The following is a 14,382-nucleotide window of genomic DNA, read 5'->3' on the forward strand; positions in this document are numbered from 1 at the left end:
GAGAGGAAAGACATACTGCTGAGACTAATGTATCACAGCCAAGGGGGGAAATCTGGCTCCTGATGGTCTCTTTTTTTTTTTGAGCGAAATGAGTCAAAAATTGCTTGCACCATTCTGAGGGAAGCTTGATATTGTCACTTGAGGAGGGGGTAATGACAGAGTTTATAACATTAAAGAGGAACCTGGAATTGGAAATCTTAAAATCACACTTAAACGGACGCGAACAAAGCAGATTCTGACAATATATAAAAAAAATAGTCATGCTGCTGAATTGTTTTTAAGTGATTTACTTTCTTTATGTTTATTAAACCTTTCAGTTTGAACAACTGTAACACTGAAATCAGGTCAGAGGAAACGTATGCCTATTGACAATTATTGGTAAACGTGTTATTTTCTTTGTTCCCAAGTGTGCAATTAAAAGCACCTTTTGAAAGATTTTGCGCTACTTTTCCTGAAGGAACGAATGATGCAAGATGTTTTGTGAGGTGGTTGCTAAGCCAAATTTACATGACAGCCCCAAAGTCATATAATTTAAGCAATAATAATATGTAAAACCCCTATCTACATATTGGCGCAGACAGCTCGCATCGCACCGTTAATAGCAGAAGTTCCTTTTTCTCTCATCGTATACCTTTACCTCCGCAAACACTTAGTAAATCAGGCCTGAGTCTTTGATTAAAACTTTTTACTGTATTGTGTGACAGTCTTTGAGAAATTTACCAGATCAAGGGCCTTGTGGTTAAAGTGTCCATCCTGATACTTGTGGTGGTTTAGGGTTTGTAGGTAATATTTTAGATATATGGACACACACATAGGTCTACATAGGTATATGCACATACAGTATATGCACGTTCATGCACACTTTCATAATCCCCAGGGGGATTTTGTTTCATGCATGTTCCTTTCAGTAGATGGTGGTTATCAGCTATGTTTTGTATTCATTGCAGTTTTTCCACAGCTGGTACGAGTTTACCAGGCTAGGATCAAAAAATATTTAAAACATGGAAGCGAAAGCATCATTTCTTCACTGGAACCTGTGGCTCTGCTGAGAAATCCTCCCTTTAGGTAACAAGATGTAAAAATAAATCACTCAGTTTCTGTTTTGAAGGCAATTGTTGAACCTAAATGTTAATGACTCAGCCCTGGCTAGCTCATTTTTCTGAGCTGAAAAACAACATTACTAATGGAAAGTCATGAAATCTTACATTAGGCCAAGAGCATGAACCCTGCTTTTAGCCAGGGAGCAAGGCAGCCTCTACATAATGGCCATCCTGTGAAATCTATACTATTTACAGAATAACAGCACATTTTATGAAAATGTCCTCAGAGATAGGAAGGTCATAGTCAGTCAGAGAGCATCTCATTCATCTACAGTCAGCACCGGCTGCCTGTTGAATTATGTTTGAGTAGGTCCCTGTTTCAGTTAATATTGGTGGTAGAGCAATAATGAGATTTCTTCAGCCAGAATGCATTAAAAATATAAATCTCAAGGCTCAAAGCGCTACTCTCCTCCTGTCATTTGTGTGTACTCTGGTATTCTTAGCACCTGTGTAGAAGAATGGTACATTACAGAAACACAGTTTTTGTCTCCTATTTAAATCACAGTGCTACATCCTTTCTGCCCAGTGTTACTAGTCATGTCAGATTACTGTGGTGTCTCTGTATGAAAGGGAACTGATATTGATTTTAATATGCGCCTGGAACCCCTCATTTGAATTTCTAAAATGCTCTATTGAAGTTGGCACCAAAGGCCACACATTATTCAGAGATTTGATGGCACAGGTGTTGTATTTCAAAGAGCCTGGAGTGTGATATTGTCAAAATCAATTTTGTCCTGGGAACAAAATCAAACCAAAACAATACAGCATTGGCCTATTAAGTTAACCTAATCAATGAAGCAGTTCTCCCTCTAATCCTTATCAATGTTTGCTGTTTGTTTGTTGTTGTATAACACCTGCTTTGTTGTTCATTTGTCTTCTGCCTTTTCAGTTTTATATATATGTTCTTTGGTGAGTTGCTTGTGACATTGATAGCTTTTTTTGCTTTCATCAACTTTTTCTTTTCATATAACATAAAAAAACATGACTTCCTCACCACCCCCCAGTTTGTATCTTAAGTCACTGTGGGGATGTTTTCTTCCCTTTCCCAGAAATGTCCAAGGTTTATTATTTACATAAATACTCACAAGGAATGGTAATTATCACTATTAAAATTAGTCTATTTAAATCTCACTTTTTTTTCTACCTGTGAAAAGGAATGCATCAACAACAAAGGCTGGAGTAGAGGAGGAACAGCATGAGTGACTGTGCCAAGGCTTTTCTTGTCTAATTCAGGTCTGCCTGTGAGCCAAATGAAAGATGAAGTGATGAACCTTGTGGCACTTGCAGCTTTCAGCCATGATTGGCAGCTCACATAGGAATTGCAAATACAAATATTTTTTGTCCGAGGTCATGTTGAAAATCATGGGCATTAACTTGACTTTGATGCCACATTGTATTTATGTTCATTGAAATTCTGTGGTGTATGGGATTATTTCACATGCAGGAAAAGCCAGTGAATGATAGATGATGCGGGCATCAATTTAAAGACAAGATTTTTGAATTTCTCAAAGATCTTGGAATTTCTCATCTCAGTTCAACATTGTTATAGCATGTAGCCACAGTAGCATGTGACCTAGAAAATCCTCCATACTAAGCCTGGAGGGTGATGCTCTGACACTCTTCTTACAGCTGTGTTTCACAAGCCACTGGATTTAATTTTTATGTTTTTCTGGCTACATCATTATAACATCTTATGCTCCACTTTCGAAAAACATGAAAGAAACACAAATGCCTTGGCTGCTATCTTAAACGTAATTCGAACCAAATTTTGCTTGAAGTTTTGCTCGTTTGTTAAATGTTGCTCAAGAGGTTCATATTTATTAAATGTTTTATATACGTTTTAATGTATTCCTTCTAGTATATCAATAATTGTTAAATAAAAATTGAATTATACGCCCATCTTCCAAGTATTTTAGGCTTTTCTTACCAGGACTTACTTGTACTTACTTGTGGAAAAGAATGCCAATGCACCTGAACCTACTTGTCTCAATTATACTCTGTTATGCAATGGTAAAAAGCTGACTTTTTTTTGCATATGGTAATACAGCTGAGGGCTATTTTAAAGGCAGGTTATTCATTATCTCTCACACATACCAATTTGTCCCAATCCAGGTAGTCAGGGCAGAAATAGCCTGTTCATTTGGACACTATGACTCATCACTGATTATAGACAGCAATTCCCTCAGGGCCCCTAGTACTGTACATCAGTACAAGGAGAGAAATGTGTTTGCATAAGATATCTGCACAGAAATTGTGTGGCATTGCTGTGCAACCCCAATTTGCGGGTACAGTTATGTCCATCAATGCCAATGTACTAGATGCAGTAGACACTGAAAGCCCCATAAACACATTTAATTCAAGATGACCACAAGTTACAATTTACACAACATCTAAACATTCATTTTCACACAGTAGTTCTGAAGCTCACATCATTTCAATGTTGTGCAATCTGTGTGTAGACAGTCTGTTTACCTTTCCCCCCTTCTGGGAAATACAACATTCTGTTTCCAACCAATGGCTATTGTAATTCTTGTTTTTCACATACTGCAGTCTTGTACACATGCAAATTTGGTGTTTGAATAAAACCAAATGACACAAAGTATTCAAGGAATATAAGACCCTACATCAAACACTGAATAAATTATACAAATACATGAACAGTACTTAAAATTCTCAGGGAGGCTTCCCCCTGTTTTCCCCTCATATCATGCTCTCCTGGTTGGACCGGTTGGGATCTCTTTCTGCATCATTGCTTACTGTTAAATAGCTGCTTCTGGTGGACTTTGACTCTGCTGTGCTGGGATCACTGCACAATCCAGGCCTGTCCTGGCCTGCAGTGGTCAGCTGTCTTTTCAAGGACAGAGAATTGGCAGCACTTACGAAAGATCCCGTTATCACCGTGCTATTGTCCAGATCTGTCATCGCTGTGGCGCTGCGGTAATACCTCTTGAGCCCCTTACGGAAGTGAATGGTGAACAGGCCGTAGATGATGGGGTCCAGGCAGGCATTGAAAAGCCCAAAGATGAACAGAATGTGGGTCAAGGAGTGGGAGACCTTCCCCTCCAGGTCATCAGGAAAGAACCAGTACCACAGGCCCAGCAGGTAGTACGGAGTCCAGCAGACAATGAAGGACAGGACAATCACGATGCTCATTTTCAGAGTTCTCATCCGGGCTTTGGGGATGTTGTTCTTCGAACGCCGCAAATGCACTTCACTGGAGGATACTGGAAGAACAACAGATGGCAAGGATGAGACATATCTATTATTTATCAATGGCTTGAATGCAAACATAAAGTAATATTATTTAATAATGGTATGATGTAGCATCAGCATCTTTTGACATAAAATCCTTTATTCATAAAAAGCTCATCATCCCTCATTCATCAAAGGTTTGTGTGAACAAAATTAATCTTATCACTGTTTAAGAGAACTCAGTATTCATGAGTACTTGATTGACTGAAGTGATTGAAACTACGTTGACGAAAACTTCACCTGTTAACACCAAAGTCAAGTCAATTTTATTTATAAAGCAGATTTAAAAACAACCAGAGTTGACCAAAGTGCTGTACAGCATGTGAGTTAAAACAACAACGGACAATAATACTGAGAACATTAGATAAAAGACATGCATGATACGCAGAACATTATAAAAAGAATTCAAAGCATGTGCGTTAACAGTATGTGAGTTAAAACAGCATAAAATATAACAGACAGACAATAACCCAGAGAACAGAAGATAAAAAGACGTGCATGATACGCAGAGCGATTTTAATAAGATTCAAAGGTCAGGGAGAAAAGGTTTGTTTTTAGTCTCGACCTGATGTACAGATATCATTGATGTTGTCGGGGGCAGAATAGAACGATCTCAGTTTTATTGTCATTTAGCATAAGAAAATTTTTGGACATCCAGGATTTTATGTCTTCAAGGCAGTTGAACAGGGGTTTCAGGGAGCATTTTCTATTTGGTTTTAGTGGGAGGTACAGCTGGGTATCGTCGGCATAAAGATGGAAAAAGATGCCGTGTTTCCGGAAAATGGAACCCAGGGGGAGCATGTACACAGAAGATAGAATGGGACCTAGAATTGACCCTTGGGGGACCCCGCAGGTGAGGGGTGCAGAGGAGGATGAAAGATCGCCAATCTGAACTGAAAAGGTTCTATCTTGTAGGTACGATGTGAACCAATTAAGGCTGTTCCCTGAATGCCAACCCCATATTCGAGTCGTGTATTGAGAATTTTGTGGTCGACTGTGTCAAAAGCGGCGCTGAAGTCCAGCAGTATTAAAATAGCACAGTCCCCAGAATCAACAGTTAAAAGTAAGTCATTTGTAACTTTTAACAGAGCGGATTCTGTGCTATGATGTGCTCTGAACCCAGACTGGAGCACTTCTAGGGATGCATTGTCAGCTAGGAAGGATTGTAGTTGGCTAAAAACAACCTTTTCAAGAACTTTTGAAAGGAAAGGTCATTTAGAAATCGGTCTAAAATTGGTGAGAACTGTGGGGTCAAGATTTGACTTTTTGATGAGAGGCTGAACCACAGCGTGTTTAAAATAAGATGGAATATAACCTGTACCAAGACATCTATTGATAATTGACAGAATGCTGGGGCCCAAACTGTCAAAAGCCTCTTTATCAGGCGTGAGGGAACAGTAACAAGGGAGCAGGTTGTGGGTTTCATATGGGAAACTATTTCCAGTGAACAAGGGAGGGACACAGGCTCAAACTGACATAAGACAGCAGTAGACACAGGAGGGACAGAAGGATCATTAGTAGAAGGTGAGATGCGTGATCTAATATCAGCTACCTTATCAACAAAGGTTGTTGGGGACGCATCAAGGCTGGCAGTAACCGGAGGATTAAGTACTGCATTTATAGTGTCAAAAAGAACTTTCGGCCTGTGACAGTTTTTGGCGATGATATTAGAAAAATAATTCGCTCTCACAGTTTTAACAGTATCTTGGAATTTAGTGAAACAGTCTCTCAGGATATCGTAAGATACTTTAAGCTTATCCTTTTTCCATTTACACTCCGCTCTTCTACAGTCCTGCCTTATGGCACGGGAAGCATCATTTTCAAAGTGCTGGTAGCACAGTGTTGTAAGAGAATCGCTTAACAAAATAGTTAATATGCGTGTTGATTTAGCCACTACAGTTAGAAAATCACCAAATGGGGGAATCTGTCAAAAAAAAAGAAACAAAAACTGATAAAAATTGCTACTACTGTGTAGTAGCAATTATGCCACATAAATGACACATGATCACTTAAGTAAATTGATCAATAATGCGTCAGCCTTGGTTTGAACTTACAGTTGTCCTTTGTCATTCGCTTGGAGATCTCAAAGAAGATCCTGGTGTAACAGGTGATCATGATAACCAACGGCAGCAGGAACAGGCAGGAGAAGGTGAACATGTTGTAGGCCGTCTCCTGCCAGTGAGTGACAAAACTCCCATGTGTCGTACACTGAGTGAAGTCCTCTGGATAGGTGATGGTCACATTGTGAAAAAGGAACATCTGAGGACGGAAATGAACAATATTCAGAAAGCATTTTCAGGCATGTGAGATACCATCCATGGCTAATCCCTTGTGTTGGCTGTAGCATCATTGAATGTTTACTTTCTGTCCTCTGGCTGACCGACTAGGGATGCTGGCCATTTCAGGAAGTGACATGGAGTAAGCAATCTGACAGCTTAAAGCAATATTCCACTTAGTTTGAGCATGGGGGTTATTCGGCTCTTCACTGCCAACCAGAATATAAACTACTCACCAAGATTGGATGGAAAATAAAAGTAGATCCAGTCACTCAAACAGGAACTATCTCTCCTAAATGGTATCCCTCTGCTATGTTCTATTCTATCAATAAAAATGCTATTTGGCAAAATGGTGTTCTAAAAAGTAAGACCAAACGTCAGTTAACAAGACTAGGTCAAAACCTAGTATTTGGCTAGACCGTGTATGGGTGTGCCACGTGCCACGGCGACCATTGGTGTAACTAACACCGCTGTAGACTGTTAATACAGAATAATAGTCCATACATCCATACTGATCTCCGTTCCAGCGCGTCCCATCTCTCTCTCCGCAGCTGTCCTCTCCACCGCACCCACGGTCCACATTGATCCTCCCAATCCAAGCGGCAGTCGCTCTGCTACCCATCGGTGCCGAAAACGCTGTTCGCCGGACACCCGGTGACACAGCGGCGTCGGGACCCCCGCCGAAATCTCAGCCGGATCACTGGGAACAAATCGGCGCCCATCTATCGGCACTGACCAGCACCATGCCCCTGGAAACTCCGGGAAGGTCAGCAGTAAGCCCTCGGCGCTTCGAAACCTCCATGCTTGTCTGTGTCTCTCTCTCCGCCGACAGAACACAGGGCTGTCAGGTGGACTGAGCTCGCGCATATGCATCGAAATAAACGGCGATATGATATCCTATGATGTGCCACGTGCCACGGCCGACCAATGGTGTAACTTGTGATCACTCAGTCAGTCAGTCAGTCAGTCAATCAGTCAGTGAGTGACAGACATTCGCGTTTATAGGGCTGGCCCCGCTTTTTGGTCCAGCCAAAAATCACAGTAGTGAATCTGTTCACAAACGTGTTCAATGTCAGTTTTCAGGCTATTTCCGTGGCCTCATTCAAATGAATGGGAAGTAAAAATCCAAACGCTACAAATTCGTCCAGCTGCATCTGATCTTGGTGAGTAGTTTATATTCTGCTTTTCATGGCGGTCAAATGCCGAATAACCCCCATGTTAAAACTAAGTGGAATATTGCCTTAAGATAGTTGTAAAAGTAATTGGCTGCAACCGAATTGTTTTGTTTAGGAACTGCACAATTCAATGCTTTCTGTCGCTACTCCACTGACACAGACTGGGAGACCCACTCTGTGGACCCTTAGAGGTTTTATATGAGGTTTTACACTAAAATGAGGTGTAGACCCATTTCTTGTTGTCTTGTTGTTGTACTAAGAGATATGGACAGAAAATGTTCTGTATCTCTGGAAAATCACACCGCATGCTGTAGAAAATAATCACAATCTTTGAGAAAGATTACAGAACCAGTCCTACAAATAAAATAATATATAAATGCAGAGCAAGACAATCAAAGAATTGTATAGAAGTCCTGCATTTACTCAGATGAGGGTCTATAAATAATCACGCCTATTATAATCACACGTCTGTTCATGTAAGGCACTTGAGCCGGCGGTGGACAGACACTGTGCATAAAATCAAACACCTTTCAGGTGACATTATTGTATTCCAAATGAATTAATCATGTTCAGAGTGGATTTTCACTTTAAAGCCTAAGAGGAAATTCTGTTATATAAATACAGAGAATGGTTGTCTAAGACTTGTGGATTTATTCAAATAAGGATGTTTCATCTTTATTTAAGTATCAGTCCTCTCTTAAGATAAGCCTTTACACTTCAAATAGAGGCTTGATAGTGCGTCATATCCAAAAACCTTCCAAAGTGCATAGATTGCACGTAACAAAGAAGCACCAATCAGATTCTCCAATTTTTAATTGAGCTGTGCAGCCAGGCTCAAAGCTCTCGCTGAAACACAATGTCACTTCAAAGCTGATACTCTTCTGGCTATATCTGAATGACTTTCCTCATAGGAAAAACATTAACATAATGTTAGTGACCCTCTAAAAACCTTGTATATCCACTTTTCCCTTTGTATAGAGATGTGTGCCTATCAGTGGCTGTTCACATGCACAGTTCATACTCTGGTTATGAGAAACCCTGTTAAGATGCCTGGCTTACTCTGATATTAAACAGTTACTGTGGCATGTAAACATCTTACTGCTGTTACTTTTGGTTTTTGCCTTCAAACTCAGACTTACATCATGGGTACATTTTGATGTCAACAAAAACCTGGCAGTGAGAAATATTTACTATTATTAATGGGATCATCATTTCTTTCCCCTGTATTAGAAGTGGTCTCAGTCAAATAGGGAGGGGGTAACTGGCAGCTGCCCCTGTTTAACCCAAATAAGAACTTAACTGAAGTATGGCCAATAGCTGCGATACTCCATGCATGTAAACATAGCCACTGTTGAAGTCATTCATTTTTTCACAACACCTGAGCAGTCGACTTTGAGGAGATGCAGGGTTTCCGCAGGACACTAACGATGAAACCCTATTTATAATCTAATCAAACCAGACAAGCCAAGCAGCGCTTTGACCCGCTGCCCGAGTTGCCAGCTGGGATACCTGACCTCACCTGGGGGACTGACAGCACGGCGCTCATGCCCCATGCCACAGTCAGCATGATTCTGTTCCTCCTCCTGGCCTTGTTGATAGCCAGAGGGTTGAGGATGGCTGACTGCCTATCCAGACTGATCACCACGGTGACGAAGGCGCAGGAGTACATCGCCTGCAGCTTAAGAAACATCAGCAGCCTGCAGGCCAAGTCCCCGGCGAGCCACTGGACCGTGATGTTCCACACGGCGTCCACGGGCATCACGATGAAGGACATCAGCAGATCGGCCACCGTCAGGTTGATTATCAGAACCCTGACGTGGGATTTGCGCTTGCCATTGCTGTTCGCCGCCCACAACACGGCCAGGTTGCAAAAGGCCGACGTGCCACACAGAATGAAGGTAATGATCACTCTGACTTTGGCCGCCGTGGAGAACGTGGGTAGCCGCAGAGCGTCGCCCCCTAACGTCCAGTTGCACGGAGGCGAGGACCAGTTGCAGCTGGCGTTGAGGTGGTATCCTGTGGTCGGGTGATACATAGTGACTGCAGAATCAGGGACGGTGGCATTCATTTTCTGACTGGTGCAGAGGAAGCAGCATTCTGCTCATCCACCATGAGGGTCAGCGCTGGTGACAGAGGCAAAGCAAAAGGTAAAAGATGGATGAGTCAAGTGGCGGGAAGTGGGCGCACAGATCATCTACATGCATTTGCATCACAGCAGCAAAACAAACATTCCGTGAATGAATAATACAATGGCTCATCAAGAGGAAGTAATGTGCATGTATGAGAGCCTTACTGCTCGCATTGCTATTCAGTGAGGTAGAAAGATGAAGCAATTGCCTCTAACAAACTGTGAGGAACATGGGAAATACACAGCCCATTTATATTGCATGGTAAGCTCTATACAATATGTTTGTCTCTCCAGACTTTATGTAATTACAGTGCTAATAATTACCCACAGCCTACAAAAGCTAGTGATGTGCTGTTCAGAATAAATCCATGGGAACTATAGAAAACTAAACTCTGATTTGTTTTTGTTTATGAATAGATTAAGTTACAGTATTTATTTCTCAATCAACAGCAGTAGTTAGTTAATTATGTAGGCGATTGTTTGTAGTGTTAGAATTAAGGGATATGTTTGCTAATAAGGATTTTTTCGACTTCACACAAAAAGTGTATTGCTGAAACTTCTGTTGTGGGCAGCACACACATCTACTGACCTATTCTTAGGCAGGTGCAGGACAGAGGAGCAAAAAGCTTGAAAAGTGAAAACAAAGCCCACACACTGAAAGGTCCCCTTCAATGTTTCGAGGTAAGTTCTCTTCTGATTTAATGAGGACAAAGTTTTGCCTTCTCTCGCTGAAGATGGTTTCTAACTTGCAACAGAGAAATCATGTAACCGCTCAAGAAGGTAAACCGCTGAGACGACGACCTCTTTAAGGTAACGTGCATGCATAATATAGCAGCTTCCTGTGGTGTGTGAACAATATTCATGACTCATATAATTGCGCAAGAGTTTTTGATTTTGCCATATTATGTTTTTATCAATAAGCCTCTGCCAAAGGAATTCAATCCAATAAAAGACGAGGCATCATTACAGGCAGGCAAGGAAAGCTCGGTGGAACAGATGAATGAGCTTCTTCCTCTGCAGGTGAAACACTCGCTCACTCTCCGTGAAGGACATGTTTTGACATAAGCGGCTTTTAAGCACAATCTGACATTGTCATCCATTGCCAGCCCATTAGTAGCCACTTTAGCAGCTAAAAAAATTATTTCCTTGTTCTGATCATCTGACAGTAATGATATCTGGGGAAAAACACAGAAAAAAATAGTTTATGATACTCCTGATAAAAGTCATAGATATATGGAATTAATGCTGCATGCTATCAGCGTTGGGGAGTAACTGATTACATCTAACAGGATTACGGTGAGTGATTACCAACTGTGATTGGTGACTCTTATTGAAGAAACAGTAATCATATTACAGATAATTTGGAAGAATTAGGCTGGTCTTGCTCAGAAACATGTTTGAATGGATAATGGGCTATTGTGATTTTGAAATTATAGACACAAACATCCTTCTGCACAATTTGAAACAGCAGAATACATAATGGTATAAAATATACATGATAGTTGTTCTTGATTATAACACGACTATTCACATTGCAGCCTGTAAATGGAATAAACACCCATTTATTCTTTTTCTTTAGAAAGCAATATCCAATCCAACAACTGGAGGCAACAGAATCTCAACCTTTCCAGACCTTCACCCAATTATAACAAGCTTTGATGGGGAGATTTTAGGGCAGTCTCCCATGATGCATCTGACAAATGGGTTGTCAAATGAAATAATGCATCACACAATGAACGCCCGTCTTTGGCATTGCACTGAAGTCTGTCCTCTGCAAGGAGGCATCATTGGAGGGCCGGCTGACCCTGTCCCCTGTCACATGATTAACACCAGCACATGACCAGGACAGATCTTAAGAAAACACACATCTAACTGCTTTCACTACTTTTACATTTCTCTCTGACTTTTAGACAGAAATCCTTTGATTGCGCTCTCGGAGATGTCCAAATTTTATTCCAAGGAGCTCTGTATAATAATTACAGGTGATACACGCACACACACATGCACACGCTCATCACTCTTTCAATTAGCTACACACACACACACACACACACACACAGCTCTCCCACACGTTTGATAATTACCATTTTTTTGTGTGTGTCAGGTTGTGTTGAGTGTGATATGAGAGTGTTTCACTAGTTTCTGTGAGCGTGAAGAGACTGAGGGAGATAATTGCTCATTGTTCGTCATGTTTGAATGCATTGACGTAGGCTACCTGTACAAAGCACTATTTGTGTGTGTGCGTGCGCGTGTGTGTGTGCGCACCAAACAGGCTGTTATCGACGTCCATTTACTTTTCATTTCCTGATCTTATTAATAGGTTCTGTCTGTCTGGAGTTCAGCTCAGAGAGCATCAGAGATTTGACACCAGCTGGCAAAACTTATATTTAACCCCAAAATGTTCTAATTTAAAACATGACACTACACATAAGTAAGATTCAAATGAACTAACATTCAAACATCAGGAATTTCTTTGATGAAAAAGTCGGATAGAACCTCATAATAGTGAATATGCCTGTTCCAACATCCCAGGTAGGGCTTCATTCATAAAAATCTATGAGAAAACTAACAAGACTAGCAACACTCAACAATGTTTTGATTTGCAAAAGAATGAAATAAAAATGACAGATTTGCCGCCCACTCCATGAAAAAATGTACAATTCCAAATAAGGTTGAAATGCAGAAATGCCCAAGATCTTTTTAATTCATTCCACAACACTGCAGAAACATTAAAGTATTTTCTGGGTATAGGCCTATAGGTATTGTTACCTTCATGTAACCCCAGACTACAGGGGAGCAAAGCTTAATTTCTTGGCAAAAATCAACTTACGTTTGTGTGGAGTCGGAGGAGGCGGCGGTGGGTTTAACCCGTTTACGCACAGAAATCTGGGAAACCCAAGTGTTTAAAAGAGAATGAAACTCCGCTGGTGTTATAGGGTCCGGTTGGTTTCCATATAGCTCATATAGATAGGTTAACTGTTGGAAGTCTGCAGGGTTACCGACACCCGCTGTCACCAGAGCCGTCCTCCCCTCCTGGGCGCGCGGTGAGGAAGGCGCTTCCAGCCCCTCCAGCTCTCCTCGTGGCTTTGACTGCGCAGTATAAACCCTCGGGGTGTGGTCACACCACAACGCAACCCCATATCCACTATCATCTGACCTGAAAATAAATTAATGAATAGATATGATTCCTCTATATCTGTCAGCCGTTACGCATCTGCGGTAAGGGTGCGTGGCTAAACTACGGTCTCCAGTGGGTGATCATCAGAAGGCAAAAACCAAGATTTTCAGAAAAAAATTCAATTTATTACTTTGTTAACCCCAAAAGACCCCACCTTCATATAACTTCCACCAGTTTGATACTACTCTACTATTCTGTGAACTGAGGTCATGATTTATGTCCGAAAAGGGGGATAAACTCAGTTTAGAAGTGTTTACCCTCCACTACACCCCTGATTATGTCTATAAATGTCATTATGCTTGCAAGCAATTTTAGTACAATAAGCCTCTACTCCACTGCTATTGGACAGTTTTTAGACATCCAACTTCCAGTTACAATAAATACAGGACCTCACTTGTAAATACATATTATGCTATAATGCTCTTCACGGATGTTGATAAATGGTCTGTGTGTGAATGTCTGTCTTATTGTTGGAGTTTGTGGGGTTTGGGTCATTTCTTATAGCACTGCCCATTCTCCACATGAAAAGTAGACATTTTCCCCCCCAAAAAAATCCAGGGTTTTTGTTGTTTTACAAGGTTTGATTTATGAGTTCTCAGGTTCAGAGACAATGCGATGCCTGAGATGTTGAAAGAAATGTTTATGGACTGTCTCTTTCCTGTATCCATATTAAACATTTAGAATTATAAAACACTATCATCATCAAGTATCACCATTTTAGTGGACCTCTGACTAGCACACTATATTTTGCATGAAAACATTTTTTGTAGAAAGGTCATCCCATCTATTCTCTTCATCAAGGCTTTGTGGTGTGGCAGCTGACCAAACACAGAAGCCAGAAGGCTTTTCATATCACTAGATTGATGTTTTATTGAGTTTCTAAGCTGCCAATTGACAAATGTGTAATTTTTTCCCCAAATGAAATTCAAAATGAATCCCAGGAGAAACAAGAGGTGGGCAATCAGATGAAGAAAGGATTATTGGAGAGCAAAATTAATTGGGAGGAGAATCACAGTTTTGGCTGCTACTCTGCTGTGCAAAATCTTCTAATAAAAGCTAAATGATTAGATAATGCATGTTTATTCATATTTAAATAAGACAGCAGCATCACAGGCCAGCTTGAGACACCCAGGGCTGCTTGAAAGACAACTTTCTCTGACCATGAGATACAGAGAGTGTGTGTCTGAAAACAAGCATAGAGATCAACAAGCAAATTCAATTCTGGCAGTGGACAGAATCAGAAGGTTACAGAGAGCATGTAATACTTTTAGGT

General features: G+C 40.9%; 1 protein-coding gene across 1 annotated transcript; it reads right to left on the bottom strand.

The window, feature by feature from the left end:
- Positions 1 to 3,800: 3,800 nt before the first annotated feature.
- LOC139646557 (putative gonadotropin-releasing hormone II receptor) lies at positions 3,801 to 12,873 on the bottom strand. Its single transcript, XM_071522458.1, has 4 exons — positions 12,762 to 12,873; positions 9,323 to 9,926; positions 6,407 to 6,611; positions 3,801 to 4,324 (listed from the first exon to the last, which is right to left on the bottom strand). The coding sequence occupies exons 2-4, from the start codon at positions 9,869 to 9,871 to the stop codon at positions 3,801 to 3,803; spliced, it is 1,278 nt and encodes a 425-aa protein (XP_071378559.1). The 5' UTR covers positions 9,872 to 9,926; positions 12,762 to 12,873.
- Positions 12,874 to 14,382: the final 1,509 nt, after the last annotated feature.

The sequence above is a fragment of the Centroberyx affinis genome, unplaced genomic scaffold, assembly GCF_046629955.1.
Source record: "Centroberyx affinis isolate AG114_WGS23_722 - 3 ecotype Tasmania unplaced genomic scaffold, CSIRO-AGI_Caff_v1 ptg000993l_1, whole genome shotgun sequence".
Classification (NCBI taxonomy): domain Eukaryota; kingdom Metazoa; phylum Chordata; class Actinopteri; order Beryciformes; family Berycidae; genus Centroberyx; species Centroberyx affinis.

Coding starts and splice junctions, on each gene's coding strand:
- LOC139646557 (XM_071522458.1), bottom strand. CDS start 9,871: ATGAATGCCACCGTCCCTGATTCTGCAGTCACTATGTATCACCCGACC. Junction 6,612..9,322: donor CCGTGCTGTCAGTCCCCCAG/GTGAGGTCAGGT, acceptor TTCCGTCCTCAG/ATGTTCCTTTTTCACAATGT. Junction 4,325..6,406: donor GCGAATGACAAAGGACAACT/GTAAGTTCAAAC, acceptor TTGTTCTTCCAG/TATCCTCCAGTGAAGTGCAT.